At 45.4% G+C, this 19,872-nt stretch overlaps 1 protein-coding gene across 3 annotated transcripts in view; it reads right to left on the reverse strand.

The window, feature by feature from the left end:
- Positions 1 to 1,182: 1,182 nt before the first annotated feature.
- The window catches only part of TUBB4A (tubulin beta 4A class IVa), a 41,751-nt gene continuing 23,061 nt past the window's right edge, over positions 1,183 to 19,872 (reverse strand). For all 3 annotated transcript variants that reach the window (XM_061613914.1, XM_061613915.1, XM_061613913.1), the window contains 3 exons: positions 8,069 to 8,177; positions 6,648 to 6,758; positions 1,183 to 2,983 (listed from right to left, as the gene is read on the reverse strand). In XM_061613914.1, the coding sequence (XP_061469898.1) occupies positions 1,926 to 2,983; positions 6,648 to 6,758; positions 8,069 to 8,177 (1,278 nt within the window). In that variant the 3' untranslated portion in view covers positions 1,183 to 1,925. The remainder of the gene's footprint in view (positions 2,984 to 6,647; positions 6,759 to 8,068; positions 8,178 to 19,872) is intronic.

The following is a 19,872-nucleotide window of genomic DNA, read 5'->3' on the forward strand; positions in this document are numbered from 1 at the left end:
AGATTCCTGCCTCAAAAGAGTTCCAGGCTTTTGTGTATGTGCATGTAATGTAAACATTTAAAAATGACTGTTAATACCAATGCAAATAAAATTCATAATTATTATATTTATATTACAGGGGATAGGACTATGACTGAGAGAGTGTGGCTAGCCTTGCAAAGTAGCCCAATGTCTATAATACCTATTTTGCCAAAGTGAGGGGGGAGGTAGTTTGTGACAACCCTGAAATGTATTGCAAATTGTATTGTTTTCATTGTTCTATTGATGTATTACTGATGTTTATTGGTGTATCTTTGTATTGGTGCTCTTTCATAAGCTGCCTTGAGGGCCTTTTGGCCGAAAGGCGGGGTAGAAACATCAAAATCAAAATCAGATCATGTGTGCACTTCCAAGCCACAATATGGAAACCAGTCAGAAGCAGAACTGATGGGGAGGGAGGAATTAATTGATCCTCTCCATTTTTTTTCTTGCTGTGTTTAGTTGGAGGCTGAGTTACAGAACTGGAGTTTGATTTGATAGCACTGGGAGTGGAGAATCCACCTACAAGGACTTCCCCTGCTGGTTATACTTAATATGCTGATACCACAGAATACCACTTTCTTGGCTGGCTACATTAACTGCAGCAATATTATTTTGCTACTATGATGCACCCTAGTACTCAAGAACTACAGGGGTGCAGTATTTTAAAGACACTTGTGCCATGTGCCAAAGTAATATTCACAAGCACCTTGCCTTCAAACGCAACAAATCCATTGTTTTAAGCCGAAAAGACTACCAGCATCCTGGTACTGATAAAGGTAACAGCCCTCCTTTTGTTTTGCTTAAAGCAAGATCAAAGCCATTTAAAATCTAAATGGAAAATAATAGCAGAATAGAGTTAAGCACAACACACATAATTTCAGAGGCTTATAAAACACTTCCATATTTTCTGAATTGACAGGACTGCAGAAAATGGACAGTTGTCCCCATAGTGAATAAATTTCTTCCTAGTTTTTGGTGAATGGTGGTGTGAGGATTTCAGGCTGTATCCCTCCAAGTAAAGGGTGGGGGAGGAAGAAGAGAACCACCAGTGCTTTAGGTAGGCTTGTGGTCCCACTTCCTTGTTACACCACTCAACCTGGCCACAACAGGGCTAGCCTGCTTTAAAAGAGTGGATTCAACAAGTCAAGCTCATAAACCAACATTAGCCTGTTATCATAGTTCAATAGTTTATTATGGAGACATAACTGCTTTGACAGCAAACACTCAAAAGGGGGACTACATTTTACCCTAAAGGACAGAGCCCCATCCCCCCTCAACCCCTCTAAGTTCCATTAATCTTCTCTTTAAGCCCAGCATGGATGAAGAAACAAAAGAACAATGCAAGTTACAAGTTAGTGCATATTCATCTCTGAAAACAAAAAAACATACATGACCACAGAACACTAAGGACAGACATCGCAGCAGGAAAGGTGCCTTGGAGAGTGGGCAGAGGGGTAAGAACAGGTGTGGGGTAAGATGAAAAAATATATTGGTAGTGGTTTAGCTAGACATATTACCGCTCACTGTCATTCCAGAACACAGCTTTGAAGCCTGTTACCCCCATCAATTCTGTATCCATCATTCCACCTTGCAACATTTGGGATAGGTAGGTGGGAAGGACTTAAACACATAACTTAATTCCTTTAGGTTGGCCTAGAACAGGGATGGAGAACCTGTGGCCTTCCCAATGTTGTTGGACTCCAACTCCCATCAGTCCCAGCCAGCATGGCCAATGGTTAGGGAAGAAAGGAGGTGGAGTCCAACAGCATCTGGAGGGCAACAGGTTCCCCAACCCTGGTCTAGAAAGTTCAAGTCTATGCCAGTGCAGGCAATATGGTCCATTGGTTTAGAAGACTGGTGGGAATAAGGAGGAGTCATGGGGGAGGGAGAGAGAGAGGAGATCTTCATGCTACTTCTTCCTCTGCCTCCTCTTCAAATTCTCCTTCTTCAGCAGTAGCATCCTGGTATTGCTGGTACTCTGAGACCAGGTCATTCATATTGCTCTCTGCCTCCGTGAATTCCATCTCATCCATGCCCTCTCCCGTGTACCAGTGGAGGAAGGCCTTGCGGCGGAACATGGCTGTGAACTGCTCAGAGATGCGCTTGAAGAGCTCTTGGATGGCTGTGCTGTTCCCAATGAAAGTGGCTGCCATTTTGAGGCCACGGGGTGGGATGTCACACACAGCTGTCTTCACGTTGTTGGGGATCCACTCTACAAAGTAGCTGCTGTTCTTATTCTGCACGTTCAGCATCTGCTCATCCACCTCCTTCATGGACATCCTACCACGGAAGACTGCCGCTACAGTCAGGTAACGCCCATGGCGGGGGTCACAGGCTGCCATCATGTTCTTAGCATCAAACATCTGTTGTGTCAGCTCTGGCACAGTCAAGGCCCGGTACTGCTGGCTGCCACGACTGGTCAGAGGGGCAAAGCCGGGCATGAAGAAGTGGAGACGAGGAAAGGGTACCATGTTAACCGCCAGCTTGCGAAGGTCAGCATTGAGCTGGCCAGGAAAACGGAGGCAGGTGGTCACACCACTCATGGTAGCAGAGACCAAATGGTTGAGGTCTCCGTAGGTGGGAGTTGTAAGCTTGAGGGTTCGGAAGCAGATGTCATACAGGGCCTCATTGTCAATGCAGTACGTCTCATCCGTGTTCTCCACCAACTGGTGCACTGAGAGAGTGGCATTGTAAGGCTCCACCACTGTGTCCGAAACCTTGGGGGACGGCACCACGCTGAAGGTGTTCATGATACGGTCAGGGTATTCCTCTCGGATCTTGCTGATCAACAGGGTCCCCATCCCTGATCCAGTGCCCCCACCTAGAGAGTGGGTGAGCTGAAACCCCTGGAGACAGTCACAGCTCTCCGCTTCCTTCCTTACCACATCTAGGACAGAGTCCACCAGCTCAGCTCCTTCTGTGTAGTGTCCTTTGGCCCAGTTGTTTCCAGCACCACTTTGACCTGAGCAGCAAGGAAAAAAGTCAGGGGTTGAAGGATAAGACACTCAGTTCAGGATTGGCTTTTTTCAACAATGCAGTTTCTTTGAAGAAGGCAAACCATTTGGCCCTCATTTACATAGGCCTCTGAAAGGTAACCCAAACAGGTGATCCTTTCATGGGAACAAACACATTTCAGAAGAGACCCTCACACACTTCAGCTTAGCCCCAAACTTAAACAAACTCAACTTCTGTCAGCTTCAGGTAACATACCTGAAACCTCAATGAAAGGCTGTATTCAGGGAACTTAGTGCAATCCTAACTAGAAGTCCTACTGAATTCAATGGGACTTACTCCCACTTAAGTGGGGTTAGGACTGCAGCCTACAGTATCCAAGCCATTCCTCTCAGGCTCCTAGCAACTACTTATAACCATTCTGTAAGTATGTAACAGTTTGTGTATGCAAATCCAATATTTATGAGTAATCTTCACCATCATTTAAGTAGTAGGCTCCTAGCCTTACGATAGTTTGGAGAACTGCAGGTGGCATCTGTAAAAGGTTCCTGTGCTTAGGGGTGGGGTGCTTTTGTACTCTGCATGACTAATTGCTCTTTATGGTTTCCTATCATTTACCTATGCAAAGAATACTGATCTCTTGCGAAGAGTAAAAAGTTCTAAAAAAAACCCCCTATGCTACTTTAGAACTACATTTACAAAACTAGGGCATAAGCCACATACACAGTGTGCACACAGCACTGATCTGCTTAACTAATTCTCCATGAGCTGTTTTACACTGCAAAGAACCTTATCCTTTGAGTCATCTTAAAGCCGAAATGTAGCAGTTTTAACCCCCTTTTCCCCACTGATATACAGCATCATCATTATTAAATTGTATTACCCGCCTTCACCAGGAGGTCCCAGGGCAGGTCACAACAATATAAAACAAATTATTAGAAAACAGTTAAAACCAAATCGCATTCACAACTAGAGAGGGTCTCAAAATGTATATATCTCAGCCATCAAAAGCCAGGGTGAAGTGGTGTGTCTGACTAGGATTCAGTTGTGATTATATCTGACCATGATTCAGATATTGCCAGTTATAAAAAAATCTGTACATCACAGGAGCTTGAAGCTGCTATGGTAATAGAGTCTTGGACTGCGACCTGGGAGACCAGGGTTCAAATCCCCACACAGCCATGAAGCTCACTGGGTGACCTTGGGCCAGTCACTGCCTCTTAGCCTCAGAGGAAGGCAATGGAAAACCACCTCTGAATACTGCTTACCATGAAAACCCTATTCGTAGGGTTGCCATAAGTCGGGTTCGACTTGAAGGCAGTCCATTTCCATTTTCTGCATTATAGAATGCAACTGCTGTTCTCCAATTACAAAACTTACTCAACCCTTCCCAAATTGCAAATGGGCTCTAAGGTCTTCATTCTGTAAGATCTCTCCTTCCATTCCTCCCACTATAAACCAAGCCACACTCCCAAGTTGTGCATACAAAAATCAAGAGGTGGTGGCTTTCTATTCACCCCAGTCAGAATATATATGCTGGCCCATGTCTGTGGAGAAAAAAAAGTAGCACAGAGACAGCAAAAGCTGTTGCTAGCTCATTCCAGTCCCTTCCTCTGGGCACCTCTTTTTCTTTCTCAGACACATACACATGCATGGGAGGTGGTTTAATTAAGAGTTAATTTTGCATAATTCGTACTGCATCAAATCTTGCAGTTTTTAACTTGAGACACAGCCAGTAAGGTTATTCCTGCTAGTAGATAGCATCCTGGTTATGGAACAGCATCCCCAGAGGTTTTCCTGGTGCCATCTTTGTGGTCTTTTTGGTGCCAGGTGTTCACTCTGATCTTATAAATAACTTCTGTGTTCTTGTCCCCAGGTTCTTCCCCAAGTTTTAATTGCGTTTTTTAGTTTTAAATTATATTGTAATTGTTTTGTTAGCAGCCCATCAAATGTATGTTATAAGACAGCTATGTACAAATAAATAAAAAAATTAAAAATGCCCCTCCTATCCCAAAACAAAGCGCACTTTGAGAAAAAAACTAGGCACTCTCTATGGGTACAGCATACACCAGTCTTCTTAGCAGCTAGAACCAGCCTGGTAGCAAATGAAAATTTGATTTACGCCTTAATACTACAGGTAGGACCTGTCCTAAGCTGGCATTAAGATTGCTTCAGAGGTCCTGTATATAGGCTCACCTGTGAGGTTAATTTAGTTGGAAGGCATAAGAAACAGGACTTTTTCTGTGATGGCTCCCAGGTTATGGAACCCACTCAGGTGCCCATGGCTCCAACATTATAAGCTTTAAAAAAATATATTTCTGCCTTCTCTTAAATAAGGTCTCTCAATATTGCTGCTATAAAAAGATTGAGCTGTTCTTAAAATGTTTTAGTATTATTATTGGAATCAATGTTGCCATTTTATTGTTTTAAATTAACTGGCCCTTTAAAAGAAATAAAATTATGCAGTTGCCTTAGTCTGGATTTTCTTGTTCTACAATATATATTTCGTGATTATGTAGCCTGTCTTGTAAAGGCTATGCCTTAAAAAGGTGGTCTATAAATAATTGGCCTTCCCCAGCCTGGTGCCCTCCAGATGATGTTGGACCACAACTTCCATTGGCTATACTGGCTGGGGCTGGCAGGGGTTGGGAGCCCATGACATAAAAGATCCTAACCATATAAACTTGAAGGGCACCACTTACAATATCTGGTGCGCTGCACTGGCTTTCAACCCACTCTGATCCTGTAGGAAAGTAAACAGCCGAGTTTGCATATCATGTTAAACCATAATTAATGTTTAATTATGGTTTTAATGTGAATTAGGAGCATTCTACTCAAACATATCTGTTTTACTTCTCTCCCGCTCCTGGAGCAACCAACCACAAGCTTTGGCTTGTGTCATCCAAACCTGCACTTGTGGTTTGTTTCCTTCAAACAAACCATTAGCAGTAAGCCAGAAACAAACCTTGACTAACGCTTGTGGCTTGTTTGTTGCTCCCAGTCATGGTGTGGCCAGGAGTGGGGACTTTTGAACAGTGTGCACCAGCATGCTACTCATGTGCATGAAACCATAGTTAATATCAACTATGGTTATTGTGACATGCAAAATAGGTTGCTGATTTTATTTTATTTATGCATTATGCTGAATGGCATATATGCCCTGCCCCCCCAATTATCCTCACAACCATCCTGAGTGGGAAGTCATACCAAGGATCTTAGATTGTGCCTTTGGGCCACTCTTGAGTTTCATTGCTGAGCAGCGATTTGAACCTGGAATTCCCATGCCTGACACTATTATCTGTTGCATCACCCAGGTACCAACCCTTCCCCCTATTGCCTATAGGAACATAGGAAGTTGCCTCATATCGAGTCACACCATTGGACCTTCTATGTTAGTACTGTCTATACTGATTGGCAGCAACTCTCCAGAGAGAAGTGTCTCCCAGCCCTACTTGGAAATGCTGAGAACTGAACCAAGGAATGCCAAGTAGACACTCTACCACTGACCTATAGCCCAGTTGCTCACTTTGACAATAGCTGGCTTATCCTATCACAGTTCAAGTAGCTCAGGTTTGAGATATTGCGATCTCTTACACACCGTATCTGTTTTTTAATCTGACTGGATAACATCTGCAACTGCAGCTTAGCAATACTCCTACCCAATAGTTCCTTACCAAAGACAAAGTTATCAGGCCTGAATATCTGCCCAAAAGGTCCAGACCTGACAGAGTCCATGGTGCCGGGTTCCAGATCAACCAAGACAGCTCTGGGCACATACTTGCCACCTGAGCGGAGAGAAAGAAAAATGTTTAGAACCAATTTAAGAACTCACCTGGTGACAGCAGCTCTCCCTCCATTCCAACAGATACTCTAGCATTTAATCTGAGAAGCTCATTGTTGAACAAAATCAGCTCTAGAGCAGGTTCAGTACTACTCTGTTGATGGATCAAATACACCCAATTCTCCCTCTAAAGCAGAGACAGGGAACCCAGTGATCCCCCGGATGTTACTCCCATCATCCCCACATGATTGGCCATGCTGGCTGGGGTTGATGGGAGTTAAAATCCAACATCACCTGGAGGGCCACTAGTTGCCCATCTCTGCTGTAAAGGGCTCAGAGCAATGGCTCCCAAGCCAGCTTACAGGGCCAAGGCAGCAGAACTGCCTTTAGGTCTTGACCATCCTCCGGGCTCTCCAGCAAAGAGATGATTGACTTTGATGGGATCCTTCTGCAGTGAGGAACTTTGCCATCATCTCTCAACAACATCTAAGCCATTTCCACAGAAGTCTTGTGGCAATTCCAGAAAACAGCTGATGGCTGCTGCTATAGGCTGTTGTTTCTTTAGTTCCCAGAAGTTTCTTTTCACAATTCCATACAAGGGACTGATCACATGGAGCAAGCAAGCAACCTGTTCTGCAAGCCAGCCACCATTTATGGATGACACCAGATGGCAGCCAGAGGTCAGAGAAGGGATAGCAAAGTGTCTATGTATTGTGGGGGAGGGAAGAGAAAACGGCATATTAAGCGAGGCTAAGGGCCCGGAAGAGGAGAAGGATATGGCTTAATATAGACAATGGAGCTAAAAGAGAGTTACACCAACTGAATTCTAGTACTACAGCATGGTCAGAAGCTAAATACAACCATACACAGTGCCAGCTGATGTTTGGTAGAGCACTGTAGGTATAGCACGCCTTGTTATTTGCACTTTGTACTCCTGCTCTAAAATTAGCACATTTGAGCAAGGAATTGGGAAGATCAGGGTTGTAACTTTCACTTTTTCCCTCTATGGGAGGTTGGGTCATGTGGGCCCTTCAGCTGTTATTGGACTACAACTCCCACCATCCCTGGCCTTTGGCTTTGCTGGCTGGGGCCGATAGGAACAGCAACATCTGGAGAGTCACAATTTCCCCCATCCCTGATGTATGAAAGACTGTTCTAGGCCCAAAGGCAGAACTGTGGTGGGCAAGGGGGATCGGAAGAGAAAGGGAGAACAGCTGATCATACAGAGAAGCTTGAGCAGTGTGGAGTTATGGGCAAAGAGATGAGGGAGGATTTTTGGACTTTGAAACATACAGCGCTGCTAAGAGAACAAACCTGAGGCCTCGTTGTAGTAGACGTTGATCCTCTCCAGCTGTAAGTCACTGTCTCCATGGTAGGTACCAGTGGGATCTATGCCATGTTCATCACTGATGACTTCCCAGAACTGTGGCAGGTGAAGAAAAGGAAAGGGGGGGGAGGACAAAACATCAGGAGGAGCCTTCTCACCGAATCCTTCTGAAATCCAGATGTAGCCAGGCCTCTTGTGAATCACAGAAGCAAATGGAGGTAGCAGATTTCAGACAGCCTTTAAGTCACTACCATTACTTTGCATAGCTTCAATTCATTTCCATTGGGATCAAGTAGAAGCACTGCCCAGTGGATTGGGCCCCTGTGTTAATGTGGGGGGCACCATTTGGGGTTTACCCCCATGCACTAGAACAGGGATGGGAAACATTTTGAGGGCTACAGATTCTCTATCTCTGCACTAGTTAAGCAGCTTCAGCCATGCAAAACTTTCCCTTCATGGGCAGGTTATTATTGCAAGGGCATGCATTTCTTCACAGTTGCAGTTGGCAGCCAATAGTATCCATCACTATACACTTTCTGAATGGAAGAGCCAGGAACTCCGATATCTCTTAGGTGGGTAAGCCAGGTATCAGCATCACCCCTAGTTTAGATCACTTCACCATTCAAATAGCATGGATTGGATTTGCTACCCAGTATCTCAAGCAACAGCAGACCAAGGGTATTGGATGCTCATCATTCAGCAAACTCTATCATCCTGACCCCAGAAGGAACTTGTTTGCAAGATGGCATTCAGTTTCACAGAGAAGCAAACTAGCAGCGCAATTTCATATGTGGCTGGGTGTTCTGTGGTTCTTAAATATTCTTACTTCCCTATATTCTTACTTCTTTCTATATAAGCTCACCTGCCAGATACCCCTTTGGAAAGAATGCAAGATTTGGGGAGATATTCTATAAGGCACACACTCGGGAGTCATTTCACATACTCCAGGTTCAAATCCCAACTCGGTCATGAAATTCACTGGGTGACCTTGAGGCAGTCACCATCCCTCAGCCTACCCTGCCTTATAGGGATTTTGTGAGGGGGGAAATGGTGGGGTGAAGGGTGGGCAGTGGTGGTGGAAAGGAACCATGTACATAATGGCACAGTTCACTCAGGGTAGTGGCCAGGCCTAGTGGACCGAACTCCTGCCATATTCATGTGACTCAAGTGCACATCCTAACACTATCTAAGGTTATACACTGCATGGGAAGATAGACTGTTTGCCTTACCATTGCCCTATCACTGTTGCCCTGGGCTCCCTTTGGGAGGAAGGATATACAGTTAATAAATAAGTAAATAAAATATTAAGATAAGATGGCTTGCCAATATTCATCTTTTCATTTAGGTATCCCAGATAAAATTCTAAAGCAGTGTAGCAGGTTCCCTAGCATATACTTTTGAGAACCACCAGCTTTAATTTAATTCCTCCATTAATTGAGAGGAAGAATTGTTGCTTTCCACAAAGAGGCACAACTTGAAGGGGACAACAGCAAGGAACAGCAAAGCTGGCACATTTCACAGAGCATCAGTGCCACTGAACTCAGCTCATGGAAGAAACGTCAATAAATGACTTCCATCCAACAGCTATTTTGCTGGACACTGCCTCTTCCAGACCAGAGAGCTTTCCATGTCACTCCCATGTCACCTGGTTATGCAGGGAGGTGTGTGACATACTCCTCATGAGACTGTAGCAAAGTTAGAATGTGTGCATGTAGGAAGCCCCTTCACATACACAAGTCTAATATGTCAAGAAGACAGCATCTGGATTTGTTTTTCTCAGTCACAAATTAGCCTTCCACGTGCAAGGAGACTCCTGATATGGAGGCACAATCACCCAAATGCATTCTGGAAGCATTACATATGTATTCTGATTACAGAGAAGGACCATAGCTCAGCATGCTGAAGATTCCGGAGTCAGTTCCTGGCATTTCCCAGGCTAGGTTGGGAAAAATCGCTGTCCAAAACACTGGGGTGCTACTGCCAGTTAGTGTCAACAATACTGAGCAAGGCTGACACTGTCTGATGCAGCTTCCTGTTGTCCTAAATACCGCAGTTTCCCCTGAATGTTTGGATTAAAGTATAAGAGTTGTCTGAATATGGCAAACAGGCCACTGATAACATCCCACTGTCTGTGCCTTTGACACAAGGCAGACACATTGTATTGTAAAGTATCATGTACAATGAGCTATATTAACAGAGTAACATAATACCCAGTCTCATGTTATATTTTAGACACATGATTTAACTGCAGAAACCACACCCATCCTTTAAAACTGCAACTAAGGATGCAACCACACTCTGGAAATGCAACAAGTTGTCATTCATTTGAACTGAGGGATTAGGTACTGTTTCAAGAAGCCTATTTATTGCACCATACAAAGCCACCCAGGTTTGCAGGTACCAATTAGAAAAAAAATAAAAGTGTTTGTGCGAGCTGGCTCTATATACTTCCTAAGCAGCATGAGTTTAGTCTGTGAGGTTTTAAACCTAGGAGAGGGAAGAAGGGCCATCTGTTGGCTCTCTTGCTCCCATCAGCCTCAGCCCTTGCCAAAGGGCCATAGGTTCCCATCCCTAGGCTTAGGAGAAAGCAACTGATGCACTCAACTCTTTTAAGAACTGACGCCACAGCTATAAAGCAGCCCCTCATGCAGATGGACATAAGATCTTCCATGGTGCAGTTATACACTTGAGACCTTGCACCTGTTCACTTCTTGGCTAGACATACAGGCAAAGAAACAAGGAGCAAGAAGAACAATTGGGAGTAATCTCACCATGCTTGGGCAAGTCAGTAAAGTGGAGGCTGCACAGTTAGAAGATCTTTGTAAGTAGGGCTGCCCTTTGAGCAAGGATGGGGAACCTGTCACCCTCCAGATATTTTGGACCACAACTCCCAGCAGCCACAGCCAGCATGGCCAACGGTCAGAGATAATAGGAACTTTAATCCAACAGCATCTGGAAGGCTATAGGTTTTCCATTCCTGTATTTGAGGGCCAGCTCTTTGTTGCATGACCAGGCAATTTAAAAAGCAGTGATTCCCAGTTATGTGCTCCAAGAGGGGCTAAAGTATGCCTTGAAAATAAAATACAGTAATATCTCAGCTAACAAATCCTCCAGGAATGAAGCTCCTTCTAAGGAAGACTTTTTAAAGGTGAAACAGATCAGCTTTGTTTTACTATGGATAAACTTTCAAGGCTGTGCCTTTTGCTTTAAGGTGAAACTGACCAGCCTGGGTCTTTGCTTTGCATTAGAGATCTCTTCCTTCCTCTCAGGGCTGGGGAGGGAAGGATCCAATACATTCAGAGGAGGGGTAGGGGTAGGTGCCTGGAAGGCACCCTTTAAAATCCCTGTTGAAGCTGCCCCCACCATCTATGAGCGGGTGTAGGAACCTATCCCTATTATTTCCATGTTATTCCTACCTCTGTAAAAGAAGTAATGTCCAGGAACACATTTAATTTGTTAACTGAGATATTACTGTATATACATATAAAGCCTCCATACTGTATATGTCTTGTAATAGGCAGGGATATTTAAATTTATGGGACAGTGGCAGCTAGACCACACTAGTTTTACTTGCTCATCCTCCACCCACCCCTCTTATGAGTAAAGATCAGGCAAGAGAAGTACTGCAGTTACCTTCTGCTCTTGCTTGGCATGATGCCACACTAGCATTCCTTGATGCAGCCTGCACTACAGCTAACAGGTGTGGGAAAAGTCCCAGAAGCAAGACCATTGCCAAGAAACTACAGCCCTCCATCTCCAAGACTCAACTTGACTGGGCAAAGAAGGGATGGGATGATGAGTTGGCAATATTAACTTGGGCTATCCTGAAGTTGCAAGGAGATACCTGCCCAGCATTCTGAAAACTAGGCAAGAAAACACTTGTACTTTTTGGAACTAGTGAAATCCTATATTTTAGATGCAGAGACATCTGATACCAAGAGTACAACACAAACCTGGATACTATGGATTTAATCAAGGAGGAGGGCAGTGATTCCAAGATGTGCCAGATTTAGGAAGACTCCAAGCTGCCCTTTGGCAGTTGCAGAGCTTGGAAAAGTTACTTTTTTGAACTACAACTCCCATCAGCCCAATCCAGTGGCCATGCTGGCTGGGGCTGATGGGAGTTGTAGTTCAAAAAAGTAACTTTTCCAAGCTCTGCAGTTGCCCGTGCCATTTGAGAGTTAAACTGTACACCTGGTAAGAGACTACAGACTAAGAAGCAAACAAGAGGGACAGGTACAAGGCCAGGCATGAATGTACATCCTAGGCTGCCCATTTGTGACACGTTCCTAAGCAACTGGTTCTTTGATTGGCTCTAGCTTCCAGAGTCTGATTTAATCAGAGGCAAAGTTAGCTCAGAGACAACAGGGATGAGAGATGGATGCCCTCAGGCTCCTCTTAAAGTTTGCTACTCATGATCATCAAAACAGTTTGGCACCAGAGGGTGAACATCCAAGTGCTGCCACTAATTAATGATGAGGAACAAACTCTATTGAAATGAATGGGAGCTATGAAGAGCATTACTGATCCATTTCAATGTGGCTCAGGCAGGAGAAGTTCTCCACTGATGCAGTGCTTTTTGATCATCTCACTTAGTCAACTGTCATTAAGTGTACGCTAAAGACATTGAGTGATGTAAAAACACATGTCCCAGCCCTAGGAAATAAAATGTAAGCTTGAAATCTCAGTTCTGCTTTGGAATCAAGTAGAAGCTTTGGAGTCTCCGTTTATCATTTTCCTACACACGCACACATGAGCACACACACTATTCCCACTGCAGGCTCCACAGATATTTGGCTTGGCTTCTTTGTGGTTGCTATCAGCACCTCCCTTCCTTGAGTTCTGTGGCACACAGAGAGACCTTGGAAAAGGGAGGGATGTTTACCTCAGTGGCAGGATTTGGCAGAAGGAGCAAGCAAAGCCTTACCACTTCCATCTTCTGCAATCACCCAGTGGGAAGAAGAACTTCCTCCAAGTTCTCTGTGAGCTGGACTTTTCTTGAAAGTGCATGGAGTGCAACTGTTGGCAAGCAGATTTGTCAAAGCTCGGTTAGCAAGGAGGCAGATGTGAACTGGTCAACTCTGTGGTGCCACATCTTCAGCTGCAGTGACCCTTGGTAACTTCAAAGAGGCCTGCACCTGGGCACTGCTGCTGTTCTCCAGGAGAGAAATAGCCCATCAGAAGCATAAGAGCCTGCTTGCATCAGAGCATGGATACACAGGATATTCACCCATGCTCAGGTCAGTGGTGGTGGTGGGGAGGCAGCCGAACCAATATGGATCTGGAGTATCTAAGGCAGGGATGGGGAACCTGTGGTCCTCCAGATGCTGTTGACTCCCAACTCCCATTAGCTCCAGTCAGCATGGCCAATGGTCAGGGATGATGGGAGTCCAACAACGTACAAAGGGCTGCAAGTTCCCCACTCCTGATTTAAGGGAACCATGTGTCCGGGGATAAGCAGAGTATAAGGTGAGACTTCAAAAAAATGCTAGCTGCCAAACTGATTCAGTGTGAACTTTCAGAATCTTCTCTTTTCAGGTTCACAACAAATGTTTAGACAGATGGTAGCTACAGAGAATTGCAAACTGGCCTCCCTGCCTCCCACCCAGCACAGAGAGTACTACTGTGGTATAGTGTCTAAGATCTGAGCTGTGAACTTCCAAGAAATCCCTAGTTTACATCTCACCTTTGCCAAGACTTGTCCCTGGGTGGCTTTAGGCAAGGCTGCTCTGACTCAGCACACCTCCCGCCCCCTCCTCCTTAATTCCCATATGAAATATTGGGGATGAGAAGGCTGACCTACCCTACATAGCTTTTGCAACATGCTCTTAACACAGTAATGCCCTTGATTAACATAAGAACATAAGAAGAGCCTGCTGGATCAGGCCAGTGGCCCATCTAGTCCAGCATCCTGTTCTCACAGTGGCCAACCAGGTGCCTGGGGGAAGCCCCCAAGCAGGACCCGAGTGCAAGAACACTCTCCCCTCCTGAGGCTTCCGGCAACTGGTTTTCAGAAGCATGCTGCCTCTGACTAGGGTGCCACAGCACAGCCATCATGGCTAGTAGCCATTGATAGCCCTGTCCTCCATGAATTTGTCTAATCTTCTTTTAAAGCCATCCAAGCTGGTGGCCATTACTGCATCTTGTGGGAGCAAATTCCATAGTTTAACTATGCGCTGAGTAAAGAAGTACTTCCTTTTGTCTGTCCTGAATCTTCCAACATTCAGCTTCTTTGAATGTCCACGAGTTCTAGTATTATGAGAGAGGGAGAAGAACTTTTCTCTATCCACTTTCTCAGTGCCATGCATAATTTTATACACTTCTATCATGTCTCCTCTGACCCGCCTTTTCTCTAAACTAAAAAGCCCCAAATGCTGCAACCTTTCCTCGTAAGGGAGTCGCTCCATCCCCTTGATCATTCTGGTTGCCCTCTTCTGAACCTTTTCCAACTCTATAATATCCTTTTTGAGATGAGGCGACCAGAACTGTACACAGTATTCCAAATGCGGCCGCACCATAGATTTATACAACGGCATTATGATATCGGCTGTTTTATTTTCAATACCTTTCCTAATTATTGCTAGCATGGAATTTGCCTTTTTCACAGCTGCCGCACACTGGGTCGACATTTTCATCGTGCTGTCCACTACAACCCCGAGGTCTCTCTCCTGGTCGGTCACCGCCAGTTCAGACCCCATGAGCGTATATGTGAAATTCAGATTTGTTGCTCCAATATGCATAATTTTACACTTGTTTATATTGAATTGCATTTGCCATTTTTCCGCCCATTCACTCAGTTTGGAGAGGTCTTTTTGGAGCTCTTCGCAATCCCTTTTTGTTTTAACAACCCTGAACAATTTAGTGTCGTCAGCAAACTTGGCCACTTCACTGCTCACTCCTAATTCTAGGTCATTAATGAACAAGTTGAAAAGTACAGGTCCCAATACCGATCCTTGAGGGACTCCACTTTCTACAGCCCTCCATTGGGAGAACTGTCCGTTTATTCCTACTCTCTGCTTTCTGCTTCTTAACCAATTCCTTATCCACAAGAGGACCTCTCCTCTTATTCCATGACTGCTAAGCTTCCTCAGAAGCCTTTGGTGAGGTACCTTGTCAAACGCTTTTTGAAAATCTAAGTACACTATGTCCATTGGATCACCTCTATCTATATGCTTGTTGACACTCTCAAAGAATTCTAATAGGTTACTGAGACAGGACTTTCCCTTGCAGAAGCCATGCTGGCTCTGCTTCAGCAAGGCTTGTTCTTCTATGTGCTTAGTTAATCTAGCTTTAATCATACTTTCTACCAGTTTTCCAGGGACAGAAGTTAAGCTAACTGGCCTGTAATTTCCGGGATCCCCTCTGGATCCCTTTTTGAAGATTGGCGTTACATTTGCCACTTTCCAGTCCTCAGGCACGGAGGAGGACCCAAGGGACAAGTTACATATTTTAGTTAGCAGATCAGCAATTTCACCTTTGAGTTCTTTGAGAACTCACGGGTGGATGCCATCCGGGCCCGGTGATTTGTCAGTTTTTATATTGTCCATTAAGCTTAGAACTTCCTCTCTCGTTACCACTATTTGTCTCAGTTCCTCAGAATCCCTTCCTGCAAATGTTAGTTCAGGTTCAGGGATCTGCCCTATATCTTCCACTGTGAAGACAGATGCAAAGAATTCATTTAGCTTCTCTGCAATCTCCTTATCGTTCTTTAGTACACCTTTGACTCCCTTATCATCCAAGGGTCCAATTGTCTCCCTAGATGGTCTCCTGCTTTGAATGTATTTATAGAATTTTTTGTTGTTGGTTTTTATGTTCTTAGCAATGTGCTCCTCAAATTCTTTTTTAGCATCCCTTATTGTCTTCTTGCATTTCTTTTGCCAGAGTTTGTGTTCTTTTTTATTTTCTTCATTCGGACAAGACTTCCATTTTCTGAAGGAAGACTTTTTGCCTCTTCCTTGACTTTGCTCGTTAACCATGCTGGCATCTTCTTGGCCCTGGCGGTACCTTTTCTGATCTGCGGTATGCACTTCAGTTGAGCTTCTAACAACAAAGTATTATGAAGATCCCTCTTCCTTCTCAAAGGCTGGGACAGACCCCTGGTTCACACTTGTTCCCAAAAATCTGTTCCCTTTGGAAGTGGATCCTGCTCTGGGAATAAACTGTCACCCAACAGACATTAAGATTAGCTCCTCTGCATAGCAGCATATAGGCAGGGAGCCCCTTCCCAAATCAGGTCAGACCCACCACTGCAGGCAGAGCACCTTGCACAGCCAGTCCCTAGCCATTCCTCATTGCATTCTGCAGCACAGCTCTAAAATTGAGTCAGTCTGCTTCCTTCACTCTGCTGCAGGAACAGCAGCAGTGTGACTGGCAGATTCTATTTATACCCAATATCTATGAAAGCGAGGGACAGCTTGCACGCAAGGATGCAGAAGTCGCTGCACTCTTTAACCTCTGCACACACACACACCCCTCTCAAAGAAAGCAGCCAGACCAGTAGAGAGCAAGCGCCACAGTCATAAATCCAGCACAGAGAGCAGACTTAATAGTTCAAGAGCCTGGTGTGCTGGAGGGGAGAGCAAAGATGGCTGACAGACTTCCTCCTCATTCATCACGCTGCAGGAAAAGGCTTAAGCTGCAGGGATATTTTCACTGACCTGCTCAAAGACAAACCCTCCTGCAGCCTGCCCATGATTCCAAAAGCTGTTGGAACTCTGCTGCCATAAATGAGAACAACCCCTTTCCCCAAATTAGCAATGGAGCCCCTGGTTTGCATTCTGTTCTCAATACCTGCCCCCAAGTTGTCCAAAGAGCTAGTTATGGCTGTCAGAAGTGGCTGTACATTAAAATGAAGAGAGGCCTTCCATTTTGAGCATACAGTCACTTCCTATTTAGCATCCTTCAGGCCAACCCCAGTTGGACTTTTTAAAAGTTACAACCCAGAGGGAGATGGGCACACCAGATGTTTCACAAGGAGACTCTTGCTGCCCGTGTGCTTTTAAACCCAAACCTGAGAGCGCAGCTGCCGCCTTTGTTCTGCAGGAGGTAGGCATGTGGGGAGAGAGCGAGCCAGATTTCATTACCATAAAGGGTGAGGCTACTATTTAAGCCAGCATGGTTCTGCACAGAATCAAGCCTGAATGTCCTATGAACACAAACCATTCCACAGCATGTGTGTGCAGGGGGGGGGGGGATATCAATGCAACAGAAAGCCTGTAGAGCTGTCAGAACCTCACTTTCTGCTGCTACAACTGCATTGAGCCTCAAGGTCAGGATGAATCCGCCATCCAAGGAAGTCCACCAGCTCTGCATGGGCACATGTTTGCATTCATTCCATGTTGTGCAGATAAGTCTTTTAAGCCCTGGGTTGATTAATGCCTTCACATCCCCACCAGATTCAGCAACAAAACAAACAACAACAAAATACATTTTAGATAGGGCAGGGAGATAAACTGCAATTTTGTGCTGGAAAGCCACAGCATAATCTCCAAGGGGCACTGCAGCAAAACAGCTGCCAGTCAAATACAGCAGCCACTTTTAGTGGGCAAAGTCAATAGGGTGCACAGTAATCATTACACTGAAAGGCAAGGGTGCTTTAAAAAGTGGTGGCCCAAGAAGCAAACGCTCTCTCTCTCCTGGAAGGTTACAAGTTAGCAACTGTGGGTAAGTCATAGACCAATTCCTCCCACAGAGAACTTGTTGAGCTCTCAAAAAAGTGAGCTTTACAGTGGTGACTCAAGGTCTGACTCTCACCACAGTGATAAAGTGGTGTCTGGGGCCTGGGCTGGGCTGGGCTGCTTCAGATTGCAGGTAGGGATGTGCCTGATGGAAAGCTTCTCCACACACAAAAACAGGCAGTGGGCAGATTTTTAGATTTCTGTGTGGAGAACTGCTTTGTATGAAGAAGCATTCACTTATGTAATCGTCCACCTGCAGTTTTCAGAGGTACAGCCCTGACACAGTTTGAGCACCTCTGTGATAGTTAGGCCTCCGCGTATCTTAACTGGTCTACAAGGGAAACTGGTTTAGCAGCAAATCCTCCTCCTTTCTATTCATTCCCCCCCCCCAAGCAAACAAAGAGCCTTGTGTAGGGGGAAATATCAGTGGCTCTCAAAGGAGAACACATCTGCTTGTGCTATCCATAAATCCACAACACTCTCTTTTGAAGTCAAGCTTTATGTTACAGTTTACACTAACAAGGTTGGAGCACTTTTGTAGGTTAGCATGGAAAGGTGTGCTACTCTTCTGACCTACTTCCCCTTTCAAGGAAAAAAAAAATTCTTAGGATTTGGTAGACTGTGCCAGAAGCCTGCAGCCAATGAATATAATTTAATAGAAGGGAAACATTATCAACTCGGAGTTTTCTAAGGCAGTTTGTAATTAGACACAAATGTTCTAGAAATGCTTAACGGGTAATGATGGACTAGATGGCCCACTGTGGTCCTTTCAAGTTCAAGTCAAGATGCAGCTATGGAATCCCAAGACAAGCAAGAGTTAATTCCAATCTGCTTCTAGCCATGATGGCATCTGCTGAAGAGTCATGGGAACTGACCTGAGGTTACTTAGGGTGGTAATTTTTGGGGCACTAATGAAGTCCAAGAAGCATCCCTGAAGGATACCAGGATGCAACACAATGTATGCTGTATGGGGAACCTGGTGCAGTCCAGATGTTGCTGGACTACAACTCCCATCATCCTGACAGGTCTTGCTGGCAGTGGCTGATGGGAGTTAAGAGAGCAGCAACATCTGGAGGACCACAGGTACCCCGTCCCTGGTGAAGCTGTTGGGGAAGGGCCTCGGTGTGATCCTGCTTTGTACAACACAGTTTTACTACATTTCCCTGTTGCTGCACAATGTTTGACATTTACACTGTGGCATGTGACAAGTACATATCAGTTTTGCAGCATTCACATGCAGTAGAAGCTCACCGCATGCACATGCAGCAAGACAGAGTCACACTGCAGCAGATTCAGATTCCTACTGCATCCATGTAAAGTGTGTGTGAATCTTGTGCTATTCCACTAATCAGACATAGCCAAAAGGTCGCCTTGAGCCCCATTAGGAGGAATGGTGAGATACAAGCTTAACAAATAAATAACGAATAATAACAGATAAAAGAAAAACGACACATTTCTTCTGGTGTAGCAGGACAACACAGCCTGCCATAGCACAAAATTACTGGATCAGGCCTCGCTTTGACAGCAAGATAATTCCCATACCGATCAAATTTGCACCAAACTCTCTTGGATGAGGAAGAGCAGGTAGGCAATAGCAGAAGGCCCTGCCTGGCCCCCAGCCATCCAAGTACCGCATAATCGCCCGAGAATCCGTCCGCGGCGGCAGGCGAGGAAGGGGGCCATGAGCCCGGAGGAGATCGCCCCTTCCTCGGCTAGGATTTCTTCATTGGGGCAATGGCGGAACCCGTGTTGGCGGCCGCATTGCAGAGATCCACCCAGCCTCACCACACACTCCCCCGATGGAAAAAGTGGCGCAAACAAGGGGCTGGTGGGTTCGGCTCGGGAAGAAGGGAGCAGATCCAGCCTCTCCTTCGCCGCCGCAAAACGCCTCGTCAGCGTTCCCCGGTCCCCACCGTACGCTCCAAGCACATTCCTGCAAGGAGCCATCACAGACAACAGATCACGCTAGAATTTGCAAGGGGTCGGTGGAAGAAATCGGGGCAGCTGAATCCCCTTCCCCGGCCGACTTAGCCCCCAAGACACACACCCTCGCCTCGAGAGCCAAAAGGGCCAGTTAACCCCATAGGAGACGCTCTGGCACAAACTTGCCCTAT

Source organism: Rhineura floridana, chromosome 3, assembly GCF_030035675.1.
Source record: "Rhineura floridana isolate rRhiFlo1 chromosome 3, rRhiFlo1.hap2, whole genome shotgun sequence".
NCBI lineage: Eukaryota > Metazoa > Chordata > Lepidosauria > Squamata > Rhineuridae > Rhineura > Rhineura floridana.